The sequence below is a fragment of the Dendroctonus ponderosae genome, unplaced genomic scaffold (assembly GCF_020466585.1).
Source record: "Dendroctonus ponderosae isolate FM_Combo_2020 unplaced genomic scaffold, Dpon_F_20191213v2 Dpon_F_20191213_1, whole genome shotgun sequence".
NCBI lineage: Eukaryota > Metazoa > Arthropoda > Insecta > Coleoptera > Curculionidae > Dendroctonus > Dendroctonus ponderosae.
The window spans coordinates 52,808,694-52,832,705 of NW_026017110.1; the positions used below are offsets into that span (position 1 = coordinate 52,808,694).

The following is a 24,012-nucleotide window of genomic DNA, read 5'->3' on the forward strand; positions in this document are numbered from 1 at the left end:
GGATGAAGGACATCCTTTGGCCGAGCAGGTCGCGGTTAAACAGTCGCAACTGGACAAGCTATATGCCGGACTGAACGATTTGGCGCAAGAACGACGCGCTAAGCTGGATGAGGCCTTCCAGCTCTTCCTGCTCAACAGAGTCGTTGGCGACTTGGAGCAGTGGATAGCTGATCGAGTGGTGGCCTCTTCTCATGAATTGGGCCGAGATGCTGGTTCTGTTTCTTCGCTGCAGCGCAAATATCAGAACTTCATGCAAGATCTACAGACGCTTCAGAACCAAGTGCAACCGATCCAAGATGAATCGGACAAGCTTCGAGCCAGCTATGCGGGTGACAAAGTTAACGAGATCACAAATAGAGAACAAGAAGTGGTGTCTGCATGGGCCCGTTTGCAAATGGTTTGCGAACAGCGCAAAGGAAAACTGGCCGATACTGGCGATCTGTTCAAGTTCTTCCGATAAGTTGAAAGCTGAAGAAAGAGTTTGATACTCGGCCATCCACGGTACATTATAATTGGTGACTGTTAGTTGAAGCTGGTGGATAACTACACATAGCTTGGCCATAAAATACAAATCACGAGAGCCAACCAAACATGCAAATTAAAGAGAAGAATTATGCACGCTTGGACTGCGTATGGCGGAATTGGAGCGGTATTTGAAAGTGTCTCAATTGTCCCAATTTGTCTAAAACGAAAAGTATTTAATCAGTGCATTCTACCGGTTATGGCCTACGGCGCCCAAACTTGAACTTTGACAGTCAAATCTGCTAAGAAGCTCGAACAGCATAACGCAAGATGGAAAGACTGATGCTCGGCGTTTCGCTTCGTGACCACGTCAGAAATGTGAACGAGCGATAGGAGTCACGGATGTTGTATACCAGATGGCTAAGCTAAATTCCTGACAGATGGACGATGAACAAAAAAGTTAATCGAGTGGAGGCCAAGAGAAACAGTAGAAGAGCTTCCACGCGATGGGCGGACCATATGAAAATAATTACCGCAAACTGGATGCGGAACGCTCAAGTTAGAGGACAGTGGACAAAAATGGGGGAGGCCTATGCATCATTGGATAAATAAGTTATTTCATCTTCTATCCAGTGATAAAAACACGAGCATACGTTTTTTTATCAAATGGCGTAAACAAATTTTAGGAAAAAATATCTAATAATTTCCGTCGTTCCTATCACACTATTGTTACTCTCATGCCCCTTTTGGAATATGCGGACTGGTTTGGCATTTTACATATTTTTTGGATTAAACAGCATTTCAGACTCATGTAAAATGCATGCCAGAGGGCTCAGAAATGTCGCCGAGTAGTCAGGTGCGAGAAAATAGTCTACCGTCTGAGCCTTTTGACATCGTGGTTTTGATATGGAATTGTCCCGCTAGATAATTGAGATACCATTAAGTAGTTGAGGATAGTGATAGCAGCAATAAAAAGTTGATTCATTCATTCAATTACAAACCTTCCTTTGCTGTTTTTTAAGGATTTGCTTGTCGTCGTCCTTCCATTTGGCATCCTCCAACTCTTTTTGTCGCTTGGAAGTTTCCTGCTCCTGTGCGATTTTCTTGCGTTCTCTCGCTGCTACAGCTTTCGAGTTTTCGGTGGGAAACTTTTTTGGCATTCTTTAAAATTTAATAATGTTAATAGGAAAACTAAATGTTGACCTTTTTGTTTTGATGGGAAGGTTTCTAGAGTGTAGGAAGTAAGGTAATAGTATGTAGTCTGTGGTAAGGTTATAATTTATAGTTCAGAAGTACAGAGCCAACCTCTAAGAGCGGCAGAATTGGCATCATCGTAAAGAACCAAATTATAACTATAGAAACTATGCAAAGTAATGCAAAGGATTATCATCATTAAATTAGATTAACTATTAATTTATGATTTAGAACAGGTTTATTGAGATGTATGTTAAACACTGACGCACTTTTATCAAAATTGAGAACTAGTTCAGAGAAAATATTGTATTGGTAAAGTTTTGCCGGCCACAAGTTCGCCATCGTGACATCACTGTACACGTCGTGCACTTAACCCCATAGCATGCTTGTCTAACCTTTAAAAACCCGTCAACCACCCGTCAACTTTGAAATCTTTTCAGTGTTTATGTTGTTATTTTCAATATTCATGCGTTGATACACGGCAATACTCTCAAATTAAAAAGCTAATGTTAACTGTTGATCGGCCATCCGCTAGAGATGATTGAAATCCGTTGAATTAACTGAATTTGGCAACTATATCGGATATGTTCACATCAGTTACGTGTTATATTACGAGTATTTAAAATAAGGTCCCAATGAGACCATAAGCAATACAAGACAGACTTAGATGTACTAGATGCTGAGAAATACATTGATACGTATAAAATTTATTAGCAATACATTTCACAATATGCCGAAGAAATCCAAAAACAAAGTCAGCAAGGGATCGACTTCTTCAACCAAGGATGCCCCAACCATTAAACCTGTGAGCATTTTCCCCTAAACACAGTTATGCGTGCATTATGCTTACATGTTCTTCAATTTAATTATTTTGATATATCGGACATTTCGGAAATTAAAACCAAATCAACTTGGTACTTACTGAGCTAATATGTATATTTTAACATCGGAAACTAATACAATTCTACCGTCATAGGTACAAGGCCCTATCAAAACTGATGCAGATAACAACATCCTTATTGAAGTGCATGCGAAGCCAGGAGCAAAACAAAATGCTATTACAAGTATTATAACTACTTAAATTGACCAAATTCACAGCTTAGTCTCAACATTTTTACAATTTCCAGATGTTGATGATCAAGGCGTTAACATCCAAATCAATGCTCCGCCAGTTGAAGGATCTGCCAATGTTGAATTAGTTAAATATATGGCATCACTTTTGGGGCTCAAAAGCAGCAATGTGTCTCTTGAAAGAGTAAATATAGATAAATATCTACTTACAGACAACAGCAATATTACGACCCGCTTATTGCAGTCTTATTAAATTATTTTACAAAGGCTAATGTATTATAATGTATTATGATGGACAGGATGGTGAAGTTTCACTTTAACTTGGCTAAGTCTAGAATGCAATATAATAATCTAAAATCGGCTGCCAATCTAGAAACTAGAAGCTCCTTCTCTTGTGTTTCATGTGTTCCTCATAAGATATGTTTTGAAATTGTTATAATGACACCTTCGTTTGAAAATAGCCAATAGTGCTTAAATAGTTTTACCGTTCTTAATGGCGAATGATTAATAGTAATATGTGTTGTCGAAAATTTATCTGAAACCAAAATATGGGTTTTCAGAGAATCTGGCAAATGAATTAGGAATGAAGGAAATCGAGTAAAAAATAATAACATCATGTTATATAATACAAAATTCTCTGAGAATATCCTAAGGAGTACGTAATACAAGAAAGCGGACGGAAACATTCGTACCTAAGTGAAGGGTGTCCCCCACATTTTCATTAAGTTTTCCTATTGATAATAGTTCCAATCTTTAGTTATTGCATATTGTTAGTTGCTGTTGTCGATTAGACTCAGAACCCAATCAGTAGTGCTTTTAATTTTTCCATTTTTTTTTTAAATTATCACTAATTGTGAATTACTAATGAACGACTAATTAACTGAATGGACAATAATATTCAGTTAAATGAAACCCATTTTTGTTTTTTAATTTTATCTGTTTGTCTTAATACTACATGCTAAGTATCACTGAAATATCAAACGCGTTTCCGAAATTATTTTTAATTTATCTATTTCGCCTAAAATTTAAATGTATTATCATCAAATTTGTATTAATTTTTCATGTAGAGTTACACCCTTAAATATTAGCAAGTCATCAGTGAAAACCCTGTACACAGTTGGGAATGTACAAATATAAAATGTGATTAAAGAATCAAAACAGTGATATAAGCCTTGGACCCCGTAAATTGAACATTTTCCGTTTTATTTTTAGAAGACCAAGAATACTGGTACTTTCCAAACTATGCTTGTTTACATTTACTAATTGTTTCAAGTTAAGTGGAAGCTAGTTGTGTACCAGCTGTTATTATCAAATGAATGGTTATAATGCAATAGAATTAAATAACATTGGTCTATCCACCTGCATAGGTAATAGTTTCCACCTTCTGCCGACCTAATATATCAAACTTTTCAGGGCCATAAATCGAGAAACAAAGTGTTGAAGATATCAGCAAACATCACGCTGGATGAAGTAACTAAGAAAATCAATGAAAACTTGCCCGCGGAAACAAAGTGACTCCTATTGACAGGTAATAATTATAGTTATTAATATGCATTGTGGACTGACTGAAGCACGCTAAGTAATGATAATGAGAGGTTGTGCGACTCATAAAAGATTAAGCGATACATTTTTTATTTTTCTAAGTTATACAGTGACAAACCCACAAGATAATCGCGTTGGTAACTGCATAAAATATTCTTACAATACTGCCAATCTTAAGCTATCAATGATCAGTTATGACTGATATTTGCACTAAATAATCTTGCTCCTTTCCAGTACGGTAATTGTTGACATTTTCAGTCTCAACTGCTATTCAATCTTCAGCAGCCCTTTCTTGGCAGCCCCTTCAGATATCTGTAGATTTTTTGACATTCTCTTAATTGCCGACTGTTTATTTTATCATCTCTGATTGGGAATTTCAATTTCTTAAGAAAATTATATAAAAATACAATTAACGTGAAAAAACTTTAATTTATGTGATAAATGATACTGGTATGTGTTAATGAAAAGCGTAATTTATAGATGACATATTGTTTTATTGCTTTCATTAACTAAACAGCGTTTTTCCTCCAAAGTAGATTCATTACCTTTTCCCAACTATGCTATTCTATATCCCCAAAGGTACCAATTTACTTTTAAATATAGAATAATAGTAACTTTTAAATATAGAATAACTGAACTCTGAAGTTCATCAATATAATTTGCGATATAAGCGCTTAATTGGTGATGAAAGAACCGCTAAATTGAACACGTGAACAATTCTTATGTGAATCAATAAAACAACGCCTAAATTCATTGGGAATATAATTTCGTTTTTAATTAAAAACTCTGCGTGCTTATAAGAAATAAACTGAACATAGATGTGCATTACCAAATCTCTACTAATCCTCAATTTGATAATGTTGCCTTTGGGGACGTTTATTGCTTCGCTGGAGGAACCCTGACCGGTAAAGGTGGAGGAGGAACATCCGGAATTTCAGGGTTTCTTTTAAGATTAGCGATGACTTTCTTTGGATCATTTTCCGTCTGTCCCAATGCAGAATAGCTGTCCGGAACGGCAGAACCTTTCACCCCTCCATTTTGAAGGTATTCACTATAGTTTAGTGGGTGATCAGCATTTTGTCCCTGGTTTTCCCCATCGTTTGACTTTTTGAGCTCCGAATCCTTTTTAAACAAAACGTGTTTCATGCATGATTATTTGTTACTTTATGAAAGTACTTACTGCAGACAAGGGCACTGGATAGGGGCCATTTTGAGATGCGACATTTTTATCTTCGATTAGTGGAGCATCAAGTTTTCTATACCCAGAATATTCGGGATTGATCTAAAATATGTATACAGTAAAAATATGTGTTATTTGCCGGTTTTGTTAACCCACACCGGGATTTCTTCATGATAAACAAGTCAACAATTCGCGTTGTTATCACTACTTACGTAGCTGCTACTATAAGATGGTACAAATGGGTTCGGGTAGAGCCAAGATGGAAATGCATATCCTATTGAAGTCGTTCTGAGCACAGGTTCATAAACAGGTTGGGCGTGACTAGGTGACAAATTCTTGTTAGAAGTTATGAGTACATTATAAATCCTCGGAGATCTGGGATCAGCTTTACAACTTACGAATAATACTGCTAGGATTATCAGTCTAATCATGGTTCTGAAACAATGTGCTCAATTTTAGCGACAAGATGAATGACTGATTTAAAATTCTAAATATTTCACAAATTAAAAAATATATGAATCGTTCCACATGTTTTAAACATGTTATACATATTTTATTAAATAGCGCAACATAGTGGTAAGTAGATTTGGTCAAATATGTCTTTTTAATTTAAACACTTTGTTGTTATTTATGAGCTCAGTTGCATATTAAAAAAAATACCTACCTATAACTAATATCATGCAAAATTACCATAATGTTTACCAGGAGTTGCGAAACTTTACAAACAAGTGCACAATAATTTATCTTCACTGATCACGATCTTCCGCAAAACTGGAAGTAAAAGGTCAATATAACTTATCGTGGAAGGAAAAGACTAATCAATTAAAAGTACCCGCTGATTGCCGACAAGTGAATTAAATAAAGCATGAGTTCTGTATGACCTTCACCTTTCAGCAAAAGATACATACATGTTCATTTTTTTCATATACCAAAGTTTTGTAGCAATTGCAAACAGCTTAAAGAAAACCTTACTGATATATTGTATGTAGAGCCAACGATTTCCTTTTTCAACCTTGGAAAATTTACGGACATATTTAAAGATCTGATAATAAACACATATCTTCAGGGTAATTATTTTATTGTTTTGCTTCTAATATCCAACGTTTGACTCTCTCAGAAAGTATTAAAATAGATTCAACAGTCCAAGTACATTTGAAATTATGAAATTTACGTTGTGTATATAAGTAAACTATTAATCTTAGAACCTCGTTCATCCATAAATCCATCATTATTTGATGCTATTAGAAATCACATAATATGTATTTAAAAGTGTAAAGTTGGTTAAGAAATATCCTCTTTTTGTTTAATGGCTTTTGTAATTGTATGAACTAGACAGCCTAATTCAGCCGCGTTTTAAAACCTACACGAATTAGCAAGTTTAATGTAAAATTCAGCAAAAAAAAAAATTACAACCTAAATATCGATTTCATTTTTCAAATAAATAAAAAAGAATACATAAAATTATGAAATTTCCATTATGTGTATAAGTACCCTAATAATTTTACACTTTGTTTATCCATAAAGCCATCATTATTTGATGCCATTCAGAATTGCATAATATTTGAAAGTATATTCTTGTTTTGTTTGAGATATTTGGGATGATTCGAATTGATTCTCTAATCCTGTGAATTTGAATATCAAATGGTAATGTCAAAAATTGTGATATTTTCAACATTAATAAAAACTCAGCAAAACAAAAAAGAAGAATATTAATTGTTTATATGGATTCAAGAGTCCGAGTAGGTAAGTACATTTAATATTATGAAATGCACAATGTTTGTAAAGTTATCATTAGGAAATGGTATTAAAAATTGCGTAAAACCTATTTAAAGTTAAAGAGTAATTTTTCTTACGAAATATATTATTTTTATTAAAAGAGAGTTTAGTTGATGGATTTCGCGGCCATTCCTTGAAATTGGTGTGTTTTTCGTGATTTTAGGCCGTCGTGAATTAGAATGTCTTCCTTACATTGTACGGAGGTAGTTTTCGAGCAAACCACCTGCTCTGAAGGTGTGTTTGTGCTTCCAAAACTTCAGGAAGAAAGTCTAATTTGGCACGGCCTATAAACATGAAAAATTCACCATCTCATTGTATTTTTATCCAATTGCTTCTGGATGAAGTAATATTATTTTAAACTAATGAAAAACCCAGTAGATTTGAATATACTTAAATCTTTTCAAAGTAAAATAACAACCTGAATATTTGTTGCAATTTTCGCTTCTCCTTGCCAATTTTCTAATAAATTCTGGCATTCAAGTATGTACAATTAATATGACCAAATTTGACGTGTTCGTAAAGTACACTATTAATCTTAATCATTGTTCACCCATAAACTAAGCATTATTTGTAGCTATTCAAGATGACATAATATATAGTATATTTAAGAATGTAGAGTAATTTTACTGCCGCTAATGAATGGCACGAATTAAATTACAAATTAAAATAATAATTTAGATGAATGAAAAACTCCGCAATACCGAATAAGAATCTTTTTAATGAAAATTAATTGCTTTATTTTTAAAATAAACAAATGTTTTTTAATTTCAAAATGTAATATTAAGAACATGCCTAGCATATAGAGAAATGTAACACTATTGGCTTTCACCAGAATTATACAATTTTAATAAGCAACAGCCATAATTTTAATAGTAAGCGTACATACCTGAGCTTGGTATTAAGTTACCAGTAATTGGGATATTACATTACATACTAAAAATATATATTCATGGACCACGGTAAGTAATATTATAACTGATTGCAATCAAAGACACTCCCACCTTTAGTGTAGGAAACTAACAAGTGTAGGCAAAGTAAGAATAATAATCAGAATCATTTCCGCTGACAATTTTGGTAATTTCAATAAGCACTTGAGTGAACTTTCGCACAATGAATTCGATTATTCCAAAGTAAAATGTGTTCAGCGCACCTTAACTCAACTGAAGAGTATTAGTTTGGAAAAGCATTTCACTAGACAGTCACCACCAAAAATTGAACTTTTTACATACTTTTTAATTACAAATGGTCTACCTTGACGCAGGTCAATTTGCATTCGGAATTTAATTGGTTGAATTGGATCGGACGCAAATTCTCTTTCAAACTAACCAGCGCGTTTCACGGTTCACTAAATTCACCACAGCAACTTCACACAAAATAACAATTGGCGCTATACTGTGCGAAAAAAATATATCGTTTACCTTGTATACATTATTGGTGTCGAGTCACAACGTTAAATAATCGCCTTGATAGAAATAAGATATATATCCACCAGGCTCCTTGCATTTAATGTACTTCTTAAATTTACTGTCTAGAACATGCCCATAATTAGTTGCAAATCTATGTCTCATTCCTTCTTTTATTTATAAAATGTACAACTTGCTTTATATATCAACCGGTGGCGAGGCTTGAAGAGAATCAGGTAGCAGCTATGTGCCTTGGCATTTATACATTTCTATAAGACATTATATCACTGCTAGATCGATATTTAAAGATATTATACCATCCATGAAAAAATACAGTTTTATAAAAAAAATTGTCATATTTTTACTATTAATTTCAACCGAAACCAGTACCTTGTTCAAGGATCCGACAAACTTGACCTATTTTATTTTATGTGACTGCATCTACAATTTTATAAACTGTATTACTATACCCAATACAAAGAGAAATCCCTTCACTTTTACCTGCCAAAACCTTGCTCATGAGCAAGGTACGGGCAATTAAAATTATATTATGTTACCATATAAATGCAAAATAGTTAAAGTAATGTTCAGGAATGCTCTTACACGCATGTTCTGAATATTTTCTTCATTGGTCATGTTATTTACTTATATTGTCATTAATTAGCTTGTAATATGCCTGCATACGCATTGATTGTTGATGGTGGTTATACAGTCAAAGAATAATATAATCGTATCTGTTTAAAATACTTGAAACGCTCGCATCGATTTTAACTGAACAATTACTTTTATGCAAAATATATGTAAATTTTTTATGACTGTTTAAATGCTCTGGTTTTAATACATTTAACTTCAATATTAAGAAATTCCTTTCTGTTGCATAGCAGTTTTAAATCGAAGGTTCTCCAAAAGCACCCACCCTTTAAAGGAATATTTATTATTATAACCCCGGTTTATTTTTTTTTCATATTTGTAATATTTTTACCCTACATGCTTTTTATAATTTAGCTTATTCAAAAACTGTTTCGAAAATCTTAGCAGTGATTGAACGTGTAAGTGGAACCAGACAGTATTTTCCGATATTTCAAAAATTGACTAGAAATCAATCAAGTTCAATGAAAATACGGTCCAATCCAAGCTTTTAACCACATCGTTATCGAGTGTTTTTGAATGTTGATTTCGGAATTTGGTTTCCTTGATATTAGAAAAAAATCCGTTGCGAAACAAACTTTTTTAAACTAGGCTGAGCGAAAATGCATTTTAAATAACTGCTTTCTTTTATCCCATCTGTGTCAAAAACTTGTCTATTTTCTACAGGAGCATTTTCACTCATATCAGGAGAATTGCCCAATACAATGATACAGTTACGAAATTGCAACAATTACCATAAAATAGTAGCATACATGTACCAATTACAGTGGGTGGTATATCAGTGTCAATCTATGAGAACATGTTTTCTTGCTGCACCAATACACCTGTTGGACCCTGAATAATAGCAAATAATAATTACAGTGTTTTATGAAACTTCTTTTTTTTAACTCATCTAAATCCCTACTCTTCTTATTGGCATGAATGTTTCCGATATGAATCTAGAATTTTTAAAGTGGCTATATACTTACTGGTAATTGATATGCGTTTTTATTTTATTATTGAAACGTTATTAGGAATTTCCGGAAATGTATTTGAAAATTACTTTCAATGGACAATCAAGGAGTTGCTGGTCAGTTTACGAAAATACTTTAAATTTTATAACATTTAGAACCAATAAATCGTATACTTACGTAACATGTGCCTGCACATTTTAAAAGCGGCTTAAAAAACGATGCCCAAGCCGATTAAAAATTTGACTAAAAACTAAGGCTTACCTAGAATTGTTTTTGCGAATTTTCCAAAATTTTACTGTTTCTTGCGGTTTTAGCAGTCTAGAATGTAATACACAGCACCCTTCAGACGCTCCTTTCCAAGTTCCAAACAAATACACAAAAATGATCAAGCTAAATTTTTACCACAACACTATCAAACAAATCTTAACAATATTGATGCTAAATAGCGAAATATTTATTCATTAATTCATGTTGTTCTATGTAAGAGTGATATTCTTTTATGAGAAAAATCAACAATTTTTCAGCAAAACGCCTTAGGAAGTTCTTCAGCAACCAATTAAATTCAAGACCAATGTTGTCAGCTTGGTCGCATTTAATTTATTTTTGCCCGAAATGCGCTTTTCTTGTTATCAAAAATCAGTGAAAAGGACTGTTTGCAATTTAATCATACTTCTTTGAAGCCGTTTCGGATATTTTGATCATTACAGTTGTTTCAGATTCCCGTCCACTTAACGTCTCTCATTTCTTTAAATTCACTGAATCTCGGGGCATCGTTCATTTTCTGCACCTTTTTATTTACTACTCTTTGGCAACTTCAACAGTTCCATTATCATCCAATAGTGGATTCTTCCAATTACTCTGTAAAGGCAAGAGAAAAATATTGCAACAAAAAAGAGAAGGCTTTATCTATCAACGAAATATAATTATAGACAAACTGCATATACAGGCTGTCCGGAAAGGGTGCCACCAACACTTGACGAGGCAACTCTAGAGCAAAAATGAGTGTGACAAGTTCTTTTGCAACAACAACACCTTTGAAAAAACGCAATAATAATGGATCTACAGGGCGTTAAAGTTCCCAGTCTCACTCGGTGCTGTCCCTGTCTTCAGGCGTGAGCTATCCTCATGACAATTTGGCGTAACATTCCTCTATCCTCTTCTGCTCGGAACAGCTGCTCCACTCCAAAGCCAGTCCAAGTTCTTATGTTTCGCAGCCGTGATAGCTTTTTGCGGCCTATCCATCTTCTGCCCTCAATCTTTCCCTGGATAATCAGACGGGGAATGTGATACCTCACATTATATGTCCAAAGCAGCTGACCTTTCTTGTTTTTATAGTATTTAGGAGTTCCCGGCCTTTGTCTAGCTGTTCGAGAACTTCCTCATTGCTGGTGTGTGTAGTCCAAGATTCTCCGATAACACCACATTTCAAAGACTTCTATTTTATTTATGATGTCGATCTTAAGCGTCCATGTCTCACATCCGTACAGAAAAATGCTTCATATGTAACCGCGAATTGTTAGCCGCGTTTGTACTGAAAGGTTTCTGGTGGTAAAAGTGATTTTGCATTTACCAAACGCCCTGCGTACCATTTCTCTCTTACCTGCTCGATGTTGTGTTCATTGATTGTGATCGGGATTGGTTCTATGTTTATTTTACCCATTGCCATCCACTTCGTTTTTTTCATGTTTATGTTAGTTCCCCATCCTCATCGTCCAGCCTCGTACACTATTTAGCAGCATCTGCAAGTCATCCATAGATTCTGCAATGACGGCGGTGTCATCTGCGTACCTGATGTTGTTTACAACTTCGCCTCCTATCTTTGCTCTCTCCGTCCTACCATATAAGGCCTCGTAAAATATGTTTTCGGAGTAGAGGTTGAATAATATCGGCGTCAAAACACACCCCTGTTTTACACCGCGTCTTATTGCTATATCGTCAATGACGTTGTCCTTCAGCCTGACTGCACCCGTCTGGTTGTAATACAGGTTTATCAAAAGACGCATATCATAATTGTCTACATTGCATGACTTTAGATATTGCAAGAATTTTGTGTGTTCGACTCGATCGAACTCTGATTCGAAGTCCATAAAACATACATAAATGTTTTTTTAGTTATACAGAGTGTCCCGAAATTAGGTGGCCAAAGTGAAACAGGGAAATCTGCTCTCAAAAATTATATTAATTTTTAAAACGAACATGTATCGAAAAATGCTCCCTAACGGAGATACGCCTTCTTGGAGAGGAGCCTAGTAGTAGGGCTTTTTGCAAATTATTTCCAAACGGTTGAACTGCAAAACGTAAATTTTAGAAACTTTAGTAATTTTGATATGCTGAATCTAGATCTGAAATTTAAACTGTCAGAATTTCATCATAGACTTGGGGGCATTGACATTTGGGGGGGTAGAAGTACAAAAAAGCCCTAACTTTTTTCTGAGACTATAAATAAATCTTATTTTAACAAATTGTGGAAGGGTTCTTCAAACTTCCTCAAACATTAGCGTGCAGGCTGTTTAGAAGAATGCCTATTGCAAATTTCAAAAAAAAGTTAGTATCAAAAAAAGGGATCAAAAGTTACCATCTTCGCTTTAAAAATGACTCTAAGCCAGAACGCGGTTTTACTGGCTGTGACGTCAAAGGGTAGAGTTCCTACGCTATTTATATGGCCATAACAAGCACAGATAAGCAGCATGTACATTTGCATATTGCATGTGAGCAAACTAAGGGTTTTTATGACATAAATTCAATCACAGATGAAATATAAAATAATAAAGCTTGTTTGTTTGAATTGCTAAATAAAGCTTGTTTGACTGGATCTTCCGGCTTCTGAATTTCAATTTCTAAACAATCGAGGGCATAAAACATCATCTAGAACATTTTGCCGTTTGGCTTGTTATTAGTGAGAAAATGTTACGGAATTTTCGATTTTTTTGATGTCTAAAATGGTCATCTGGTTATGTGTTTACTCCATGGCTCTATCTCTATATCTGTAGACCTTTTGCATAGGGGACACTTTCTCGACTAGTTTCTTCCCTTGAGGCGAATCGAAAAAATTTGCTGCGTTGCATTATTTGGCGAATTATGGTTTTGAAGGTTTGGTGAATGAAAATTCGCGTATCTGAATAATAATAATCTTAAGCAAAATATTGATTGCACACACCATTCTTGTAAATTAAGGTGAATGAGAGGCGATTAAAGAATAATTTTTAACTGCCCCGTAATCAAATAATGATTCACTGGTTGCGATAGATGAACACTTTCTCGAACTGGAAATTGGTTAATCTCAATTGCACCAATTTTATTTGGCTGTATGTACTTAAAAGAGCTTGTTAGGTACATTTTATGAGAATAGATCATCGGCATAATTCTATTTGATTTAGTAACTAAGGTGAGAGATAAAAACACGAAATAACCGTTTTTTTTTTATTAGAAAACACTTAATTAATTTGTCTTTTGAGAAAGAAAGGAACATAAATAGTGTGTACAAAAACGTACATAATACTGATTTTGAATCTAAAATTATGCCCTAACTTAACTAGGAAATAAATATTTTCTTAGCCACTAATATTTCGGATCTGCCTACTTAAAAGTAAATAAATAAATAAATAATATTTACAAGCTTAGAGCACATAGTTTACATGATAAATAATATAGATGTAATGTCGTACACGCCATTGTAAAAACATTTCCCATTGCAATTGACATATGAACTTTTCTAAAAGCCTGGTGAATTTTTACATAGTGCGGGCACTTTAGAAGTTTTCCAGGTTCAAGTTTTCCTACTTCTAAACCGATTCCGGCTTCTTTTTCGATCGCAATTTTGGTAGACATTAGGGCAAGTAGCGGCGGAGTCAAGTAGAGGAAAATCACCAATTCAGTGAGAAAGCAAAGGGTCATTGCAAACGCCTGTAACAAAAAAAAACGTTAAAATAGGAAAGATTCCAATAACTCTCTAATTATAAATAATATGTTCAAACTAAAAACGGTACGTGGATATAGGCGAATATATTTACCTGAACTCCAATTTCCATAGTGTTAAGTTCATTTTTCTTGACTCTTAAGAAGACGGCCAAAGTTATGAGACTGAGGAGAGCATTCAGCAAGAAATACTTTGGAAAAAGTACTTTCTGCACACTTCCAAAGGTATGTCGAGGCAAGGAGAAATAAAGAGCCAATCCGGACACAAAAGTCATCCAAATTTGGGCTCCAAAGTGCGCACTGAAGGAGCCTAAATATACTAGGGTCCATAGCGGCGACAAAGTTGCAACTGTTGATTTATTAGATAGGCAAAGAAATGCTACGTAAAGCACTGCCAGAGACGTGACTAAATGGGCTGGCTGGGTGGTATGGCATAAAATTCTGAAACAAAAAAGGGTAATGTGAAACGTGCAGTTTATCATGTTGTTCGTTATCTCTGACTTGGAAAATCAAATTCTTTAAGTTTATAGTCTATTAGTCCCATTGATCATCAGGATTAAAGTGCTAATGTTTTGTTAATCCAAAGCTCAATTATTATTATAAAAGCAGTACAATTGAAAAATTATGTTATTTTGCACTTTCTCCTAAAACGATCTACTTCTTATGAGAACATTTATATACATAAATTATTGCATTGCATATTTTATTAGACTTGAAACATTTCTTGAAAATCATTCGTTGCCACCAGTAACATATTTATAGTTATTATTTATAGCTGTATAAATTAATATTGACGTCAATTAAAGACCCCTTTATTGCTTATGCATATTAATTGTTTTTTGGTTTGTGTAACAACCACTTTGTTTTTGGTACAGGCAATGTCTTATTTTTGCAAACTAAATTAGTATGTCGAAACATTTACGATTCGTTGTGGGTTAAAGAATATTTTTTTGTAAATTTGTGAGTTAATGTTAGAAGCAATATTTTACCTATATGCCGTGGTATCACTAAGAGACTTAACGTAATCACTTAAAGTAAAAAGCGCTTCTTTGGTCCAAATAGTCATCACAGCTAACGCATCCTGAGATAACACCGCATCTTCTTTTAAAGTATTTCCATTTTTTTCAGGAAATACCTTTTCAATTACAGCTGGCACTTGAATTGAATTATCTACTTTCAACATCGTTGGATACTTTTCAACCTCAATTTCACTATTAGGAACTCTTCCAACACACATTTTTTGAAATTGTCTGGTAATATTGAAAAGTCGCAATCGATCACTTAAGTCAAATTTGCGCACGACAAAAAGCTTTTATTGTACCTGTACACAGATACGTAACAACTCAAACTCGTGTTCGATTTTAGTTTTATCTGTTTTATATTCGAAATTTCCCCTACTCTTTTGCCAATAGGCAGGAGAGTGTGCATCGATACAGACTCCTTAAGTGCCTCAGAAACAGTAAGTTATTTTAAATTAAATAACTTGCACACACTGCAGCAATGCGCCCATGTGTGTAAATATTTTAATGAGTTTTGCTAAACCATAATGCGTTTTATCCGTTTTTAACAAGATATAATTTTGCGTATTAATACGCAGATTTTCATAATTTTCATTTAAAAAGTACATGTCCCCAAAAGATGTAGACGTGCATAATTTAATTTTTGATGATTCGATAAATAAAGGAATGAGAACTATTTTCTGACAAGCATTGCATTCATAATTTGCACATTTTTTTACGGAAACCGTATATATTTTTACGGCAGTATTATGTATTCTCACATCCCATTTTAGCTTTACTTAACTCGCTCTTCTGGTATCTCGCCTTCAATGGCTTGGAAGCAAGAATTAGCTCACTTTCCTTATTACCAATCAATTGATATTCCGTTTTACTTTCGGAAAAGTGATTAAGCTTTAATACTCATGTTAAGGTTGAATTAATTATTTAGTCTTTATACAGTTATTTTTATAAATCCGTTCTTATGCTTAGCAAATATAAGTGAAAGAAGCATAATTCCTTAAACCGATGAAACACTACTCAAGTTTTCGTCAATCAAGATCTATTAATATAAATAATTATTAGTTTAAGACAAAAAAATAGTTGGTAGGTGCCAGCATAACATTTACTTGCATAAAAAATAATTTAGCGAGAATGGAAGCAAACGTTTCGAGTTAAAAGTGCACATTTCGATGCAGGAATTCGATAGCTCATCTCTACTCAAATGCCGATTGAAAAGGTAGTATAATTTTACGCGAATTTTTTTTAACACTACGAAATGCACGGGGTCTTGCGAATGATGACACTTTATTAGCGTCACGATGTTTTGAAAAGTGAATGAAAATCATGAGTTGTTTTTGGATTTTCTCCAAATTGCCAGACCCATTTTTTATAGCTTTTGCAACATGGAATTATTTTTTACAATCTGACTCATGCAAAACTGTTAATATTCCGTCAATTCTATTATCGCAATATTTTGCACAAGCAAATGGTTTAGTCCATATATGGAAATTGGGCCAAAGTAATAAATATTGGATACGACTTTCCTAAATTGCCAGTGCGCACACAAAGATGTTCAAATGCGTAAAACCTTAGCAAATATTTCCTGATGCGTCTATGGAATTTTTACAGTAATTGCATACTATGACGCAAATAATGTCAAAAACAATGCAAAAAATTGATATTTGTTGATGGATTTTTCGGGACCCAAAACATACCGAATGTCGGAGCTCTCCATACAATTTGATAAAACATTCGTCACTGATTTTTAGATATGTATATCTGTTCGATTAATAAACGATTGAAGCCTCCAACATTTTCCAATGCGTCGACATTTAGGAAAATTTTAATTGCAGAACGTAAATATATTTTACGTATGTACCGCATAAGTTTGTTCTAATCAAGTAATCAGACAAAACAAGAAAACATCAAAATACAAAACATGGAATTCAAAATCATGTAAGTTTGCGTCATGTAATGACCGCAGTCATTGTCCAATTTCCGTCTTAGGAAATGTATGTCCTTCCATGAATTTATTTGAGAAAATCATACTGAATAACATATTCGTGTTTACCGAAATCCATCAGTGGTCATCAAAAAACCTATTAGCCAGCAGAAGAAGGAAAAAATATAAAAATACAGTTGCTCACAGTTTTCAACGAGATTTAATAGTTTTAAATTATTTTTATAAAAACAGAGGCTTTATGAAAGTTATTTGATTAGAACTTGATTTAATTCAAATAATTCAGCATGTTTCGTTGGATATCTAACGATCCTTGAGCAAGACTAAATTGGCATTTAAAATATCCTTCATTAATCATATATTTTTAAAAATAAATCCTCGTCAAACACCTACACATTTAGACATTCCGATAAAACTGCAGTTATAGCAGTGGTTCCATTTGAAGTATCAATTAACTATTACGAAAAAATCAATACGCCAATGTAACTGTGGAATCAAATTGACCTTTAGCAAATAGTTGTAAAATAAAATACGTCATATTTGCAAAACCGGGCTTTTTTGTCGATCAGACGGATATAAACTAATCAGAAACTTCCCAAGTCTCAAATAATTACATTTTGCACGTACGCCAATGTAATAGCGCAAAGACAAATATCCGTGATTATACGTAACAAATCCACTCATTAATTTATAATATTGACGCCTAATTAACAGATTAAACCTTAAAGTTATTATTAATTTTTTTTAGGATCTGCTCTCTCGCGCACGAAAAAATATATGTGGAGGCAACTATTAGCTTTAAAATGCTTTTAAAAAATATATGTTTCTAAATATTAATTTTGCAATTTTTTGCAATTATAACTAAATGAGACTCCAAGGGGCTGAATTGATTCCATTGAAAGTAAAATGTACATCCACATAGACTTACTCCAATTTTCATCAATTTACAATTTAACTGATTCAAATTGAATTGTGCATTTCACCTCAAAAAAGTTATTTTACTATTTTCGCAAACGATGTAATAATTTCCATTAAATATGGTAATTCACAGTATAAAAAGAAATTTATTATTTAGTAGTCGCCTAAAGCGCTTCTGCAATTTCTAACGCTGTTTGATTTAATAATGAAATTCGAAAACAGACATTGCGAAATAACCTACTGTATACTGGTTGATTAGAAATGGTTGTTAAAAAGTGTTTAATTTTAGAAATCATGATTGCTTGGGCGTTTTCTCTTGTTTATTTTATATTTGCAGTGATTTGCACTTGTTACTATGAATAGCAACAAGAAAACCAGGCTGGTTTTATTTAGATACTACTATTCTAAATGAGCAAATTCAGTCAACCTTAGAATTTTGTGGGCTTTTAAAACCACCCAAATATTTCTTAGTTGCTGCTTTTATAGACTACTAACGTTGTTTATAAAATGTTCAATATTTTCATAGTTTTTGTTCGGTCTTTTAGTGTCATTTCTTAGTTTTGCATTTGCATCGAAATAACTGGACCGATTAAAAAACGAATTAATGACCTGCTGCATTTATCGGCGGTTTTTACCCGTCTGGGTTTTACGTATATGGTGGTCGAATGGCCATCGAACTGCACATTTTCATTTTGGATGGGTGAATGCAGACTCGCCTTATGGATTTAACGGTATTAACAAAATATGATAGATAACCAATATTTCTTTCTTCTGAAATAAGCCATCAACCCAATCGATGTTTCTGTCCTTATTATTAATTTTTTTGCAAGTATTTCTCTGTTGTAAGTATGTATATTCATAGCATTTGGAAATAATTAAACTAAAGCCAAAATGTGGATTAATTTATATTAAATTATATATTGATGCTCTACATTTGCACACAGATTTTTCATTCAAAGAGTGACATAAATTATGGATTAATTAGTACTTAAATTGTGTTAATAGTTAGAGAGGTCACATCAGTTCATTTTTATTTATTTATGAATAGACTTACTAAGAAGATTTACATCGGCATTGAACTTTAAGTTTCAATATTTGTTTATTACGTAGGGCAATATTCGGTTCTTTTATTTTTTTTAAATCTATTGACCACCGCGATATGACTCACAAACTACGAAGGCTTGGCGCATTGAATCGTTTTCAATTATACTGCCATCAACTTAATATTGATTTATCATTATTATCTTGTCCAAATATGGAGCCTTGTTAATTATATGTTAAATTAATAAAACAGTAATTAATGAAATTGATACCAATCAGAAAAGAAGGTAGCGCTAGCAATAGAGAATTGTCATAAACTGGGGGTATTACGAGGCAGGACATATGTTAAACTAGGTTTATATTTAAGTAAAAGTCGTTATATATTCTGTTTCATCTACTAAATTTTCTTGGTATGTTGAAATCAACAGCATCATTGTTTAGGTTTTAATATCTTGAATGCAATTGTTTTAAGTACCCACATCCTAAATTAACAGAGTAAACTCGAACATGGCTGTGGAACATATTGCCAATTTGTATCATTATGTAGTTAACAATGCTATTTTTAAAATAAGGGAAATATTAAATAATGTTGTCGTGCTATGGCCTAATTATAGTTTCTAAATTAATTAGACATGAGGCCTGTTGTGAAAGATGGCTCAACATTGGTCGAATCACGTTTGGTCACGTAGCTCCATTTTCGGCAGAAGTATTTTGTTCCGAATATCATAGCAGGTGACCCATGAGTAAGAATTTTGGAATTTATAATCTGAATATTTGGCAATTGCATTAATCTTTTTTTCTGAAAAGTGAGTGGTGAACAGCAAACGTTTCCTTTATCAGAACAATAATAGGTATCTGTTGACAATTGGTAATTTTGGGAATTTTATTCGCATTATTCAATAAATATCTCATCTCATAAAATATGAGTTAATATAATATTATTTTCTCTAAATGCCTGACCATCTACAATCACGAGTACGTACTCGTACACGTTTCAGATACCAATATTTTTCCACATTAGTATAAATTACGATTACTTTTGACTCAACTAATTTTATCTCCTTCGCGACAACACAATTGTAAAATGCTTTACAATAGAAAAGTGTGTGCGTTTTGCAGGCTCTTCGTGAAGATTTTTTGAGCTTAAAAATGTATATATTTTATAAAGTTGCTAATTAACACACTCTTAAATTTAGACAGTGTTTAAGACCTATTTCGTTGCACATTTTTAGCATTATGAAAATTCTTTGTTTGTCATTTATTGATAACTATGAATGTTCTACTATCTGCAGAACAATGCACTAATATGTGCCAGACTAGAAGATTAACTTAATTTATGAAAGTAGTCCATTATAAAGATCATTGAGTGAATTATAAGATCATATTGAAATGTTGTGTGGTTATTGCTATGATAATAATGTAAGGATTATTTATTACCGGTGTATAATTTCCTATATTCATAATTCACAATGTTTTCATAACGAGTAACTGTAATGTATTTACGAAGTGTTATCAATATGTATATGTATAATAAATTATGTTGGTGCTTTTCTATCGATAATTATTAACATATGATTTTTAATAGTACAAAATTAAATGATGCAGTAAGAAAGTTATATAAAATTCACATTTTTTTTATAAAAACAGATTTTAGAGCGGAAATGTTCGAATTAGATCTCTTAACAACTTAATGCAAAGGGAGACACTTAATGCTATAATAATCTATAAAGTGAATTCTTAACATGAAACTAATTTATTTATTGGAGTGCTGCTTGTGCTTTTAGCATGTTGCAAATGGGATGACATTTTTATTTAATGAGCCTCAGTTAATGTGCAAAATTTCCTAGCCTCATTGAGATGCGATTGGTTATCGACTTATATAATTTAACCGATCTGATAATTCTAGAAAAAAATTGCCAATATTTGCACACATGAATCATTATCGCATCACACAGAATTTCCAACGCACTTCTAGAAGTCCATACTTTAAATCAAAGTTGATTTTTTAAATATTTAGTCTTGATCGCGTTGATATCATACACTCAAAAACATTACTGTTTAAATACGTGCGAAATTAACATATCCTCAACTAAGAGTATTTCCTTCCGCCTACTATATTCCAAAATCATTTAGAGAGTAATATAGATATGAAACTTACTAGGCACGTGTACATTAACAAGTTCAATGTCGGGCGATATTAATTCCGACTCTGCAATTTATCTTGAAGAATTTTTCTTGTTGATTCACACTCTATGGCATACGTGTTAAACATCATTCATTTGAAAAAGACTTTGATAGTTCTATTGTATCAGTTTTGGAGTCAAATTCTTTGCCTTAAAGTTCTTTTCTAAACTCAGTTTATTGTCTTTTATACATAGGCTCTGGAGGCGCCATTTACATTTTAGAAATTTTTTTTAATATTGTCAATTTCGCTTCTTATTTTATTAGCACTACAACAGTTTCGAATTGATAACAAAACTCGACCAACTTTTCCGATTTTGATCGGTGTTATAATCGCAATTTTTATTTGTTTAATTAATGTTTTATAGGAAGCCAAAATAAACCTAATCATTCAATTGAGATTTACCTACACACAAGTATTGACTGATTCAGTTACGTCTCAAAATCTTATCTTGGCACGTGATTTTTTAATAATGATGAAGAAGACACAGAGAGATTTGGGGCACGTGTAAGGGCAATCGTCAGTATGATAGGACAGGCTTTAATGGATTAACAAAACCGCAAATTTCACAACATTGCAAAACCAATTTTATGATGGATTATGTTTTTCTCGTTTGAGATCTGAGTTGACGTAGTGACTAGGCATACGTTCTACTAACTATTCCATCAAATAACGCTTTTACTCCTTACTTATGGCGTTTCAATAATAATTCAATTACAGTGTCAGTTATTATATCCTTTTTGTCATAAATCTGTTATATTGACCTTACATTTTGCACTTATCAATTGCAAAAAAGTGATACGCGGTATCGCGTATTAATTCGCAGAAGTCGATGTAAAATGTGTCGAAAAAAATTATATCCGGTTTAGAATCGATACAATGAATTTTACAATTCCGTATTTTAAAATGTGTACTTTTCCATTTACCGACTTTGTTTCGATGAATAATTTTCAAGCCAACAATGAATTGATGTGATTAGTGACTAGGAAGTAGATGAGAATATATGTAGTTAAAATCATTGTAAACACTCCTCGCTTGTCCTGTGAAAATCAATTACCTAACTCAGAACTCTATGAAAAAGACTATTCCTAAAAAAATTACTATTGCACACATATGAGACCGGTTGGTTTCAAATACCTCATTGTCTTCGATTCATAAACTTCGATATGAATAATTTTTAAAATTAATATTTTCAGTCGTACTTGAAGTGGACGTGGTGGGTCTTTTGTAAATAAATACCTATGTTACTTTCATACAATAAAATTGCCATATTTTACTTTCAAATCAGATAATAATACATTTTATTCGATGTAGGTATATGACGTTTGGTTTAGAATCAACACCTAAAATAGGTCAAAAGAAAACTCAATTCAATGCAATTTGAGATAACTTAAATAAATGCACAAAACAAATACCTACTCCTACATTAAATGCTGATAATGTGATTTTTCTCATCTGAATCGCAGCTGTGTGTCCATCTGTTATCAAATGGGATTTAAACCAAACTGTTTGTTGCGAATTAAAAATAATTTGTTAACAAGAATTGCAAACTAGGCCCCTATTTGCCAAATGGTCGTTCCACCAATAAAGAGTGACGACAGTGCCAAATGATATTAAGCGGATGGTCGTATTTACAAGATGATATTTATTTCATTGAACTAAATACTTTAGTTTGAATTTTGCACGTATGCAACTTGCTGATGCATTTAACTTTATCTTCACAGATTTGCACTCACAACAGCTTTATTCATGCGATCACTAAGCTTTGTTTTTCTAGTTTACTGTTTTGATTAACATTACTCATCAAACTATTTAAGATATCCCCAACTATTTCAAGTATTAATAGTTTCATTAACTATTTACTCTACATTACCTACTCTAAAAAAAGTAGAAGTTATGTTATTGCTAGAAACCATGAAATGAGCCTGTATGTCAGATGTAAGTTGCTGTTAAATTTAGACTCTAAAGAGTTTGAGGCAAATTTACTAAAAAAGTCGAAAGCTATGGGAAGTAATAGTAAATCAAATGAAAACGAAAAAATGGTTTCAATTGAGCATTAATTAACCAGCCACTTAACTGCTTCGGAAAACAAATAAACATGAAAGGTTTTTTGCAATTACAATTTATTATTTACTCTACACTATTCAAATGTATTATGGTTTGATACAATCGATAAGTTGAAGTAAAATTAATTTAAATAAAAGTAGAAATTAAGCCATTGCTAAAACCATAAAGGGGGCCTGTCGGTAAGAAGTAAGTTGCTGTTAAATTTAGACTATCAAGAGTTCTAAAACTCTCTATAGTCTCTAAATTGCTCTAAAGAAATTAACTAACAAATTCAAAGGATTTTTGGAACTGCTTTGGAAAACAATCAAAGATTTTTGAAATCTCAACAATTTTGGGATGCTTTTTTTTCGTCTATCATCATTTGGGTATAAGGTATCACACCCCCCAGATATACTTAATTAAGTTGGAATACGTTCAAGGAAGTTCTTTCTTGTCTACTTTATTTGAAAGTAATTTGAGCTAAGTGGCTGCTTTCAAACATAATTCTTGGTAGACAACATGATGTAAGTTTCTAGTATAATGTCCACGTGCGTAATATGAATGTTACAGCCCGTGTCAAATTCTTGAAAACCTATCATAAACAATGTTTCCACATTTTCCCGGAAAGTATGTTTTTCGCCGCCATGGCGTACTGTAAAAGGTACCAAATTGTGCCAAGCAGAGGATTTTTGTTAATTTGTAGGTACTATTTTGAAATGTCAC

The 24,012-nt window shown here is 33.0% G+C and overlaps 4 protein-coding genes across 23 annotated transcripts in view; 1 reads left to right on the plus strand and 3 right to left on the minus strand.

The window, feature by feature from the left end:
- The window catches only part of LOC109533833 (coiled-coil domain-containing protein 124), a 4,552-nt gene extending 2,749 nt beyond the window's left edge, over nucleotides 1-1,803 (minus strand). The window contains exon 1 of the mRNA XM_019899300.2: nucleotides 1,464-1,803. Within this exon, the coding sequence (XP_019754859.1) occupies nucleotides 1,464-1,622 (159 nt within the window). The 5' untranslated portion in view covers nucleotides 1,623-1,803. The remainder of the gene's footprint in view (nucleotides 1-1,463) is intronic.
- A 209-nt stretch (nucleotides 1,804-2,012) lies between these two features.
- Nucleotides 2,013-4,753, plus strand: LOC109533836 (UPF0235 protein C15orf40 homolog). Of its 2 annotated transcripts, none has more exons than XM_019899315.2 (5): nucleotides 2,013-2,461; nucleotides 2,633-2,720; nucleotides 2,784-2,911; nucleotides 4,141-4,255; nucleotides 4,504-4,753. In XM_019899315.2, the coding sequence occupies exons 1-4, from the start codon at nucleotides 2,333-2,335 to the stop codon at nucleotides 4,240-4,242; spliced, it is 447 nt and encodes a 148-aa protein (XP_019754874.1). In that variant the 5' UTR covers nucleotides 2,013-2,332; the 3' UTR covers nucleotides 4,243-4,255; nucleotides 4,504-4,753. The 2 variants fall into 2 exon arrangements, with proteins under 2 accessions (XP_019754874.1, XP_019754873.1); XM_019899314.2 differs by having other exon boundaries at nucleotides 4,528-4,753.
- Nucleotides 4,743-8,737, minus strand: LOC109533834. 19 transcript variants are annotated; one of them, XM_019899311.2, is made up of 6 exons: nucleotides 8,112-8,369; nucleotides 6,114-6,220; nucleotides 5,848-5,884; nucleotides 5,662-5,784; nucleotides 5,450-5,551; nucleotides 4,743-5,391 (listed from the first exon to the last, which is right to left on the minus strand). In XM_019899311.2, the coding sequence occupies exons 2-6, from the start codon at nucleotides 6,140-6,142 to the stop codon at nucleotides 5,146-5,148; spliced, it is 537 nt and encodes a 178-aa protein (XP_019754870.1). In that variant the 5' UTR covers nucleotides 6,143-6,220; nucleotides 8,112-8,369; the 3' UTR covers nucleotides 4,743-5,145. The 19 variants fall into 19 exon arrangements, 14 of the variants coding, with proteins under 14 accessions (XP_019754870.1, XP_048517445.1, XP_019754872.1 ...); XR_002171563.2 differs by having other exon boundaries at nucleotides 5,015-5,391; nucleotides 5,662-5,770; XR_007280411.1 differs by lacking the exons at nucleotides 6,114-6,220; nucleotides 8,112-8,369 and adding an exon at nucleotides 8,477-8,606 and having other exon boundaries at nucleotides 5,662-5,770.
- A 4,898-nt stretch (nucleotides 8,738-13,635) lies between these two features.
- On the minus strand, nucleotides 13,636-15,516 carry LOC109533877 (transmembrane protein 205). Its single transcript, XM_019899385.1, has 3 exons — nucleotides 15,134-15,516; nucleotides 14,240-14,585; nucleotides 13,636-14,132 (listed from the first exon to the last, which is right to left on the minus strand). The coding sequence occupies exons 1-3, from the start codon at nucleotides 15,379-15,381 to the stop codon at nucleotides 13,839-13,841; spliced, it is 888 nt and encodes a 295-aa protein (XP_019754944.1). The 5' UTR covers nucleotides 15,382-15,516; the 3' UTR covers nucleotides 13,636-13,838.
- Between the last annotated feature and the right edge of the window lie 8,496 nt (nucleotides 15,517-24,012).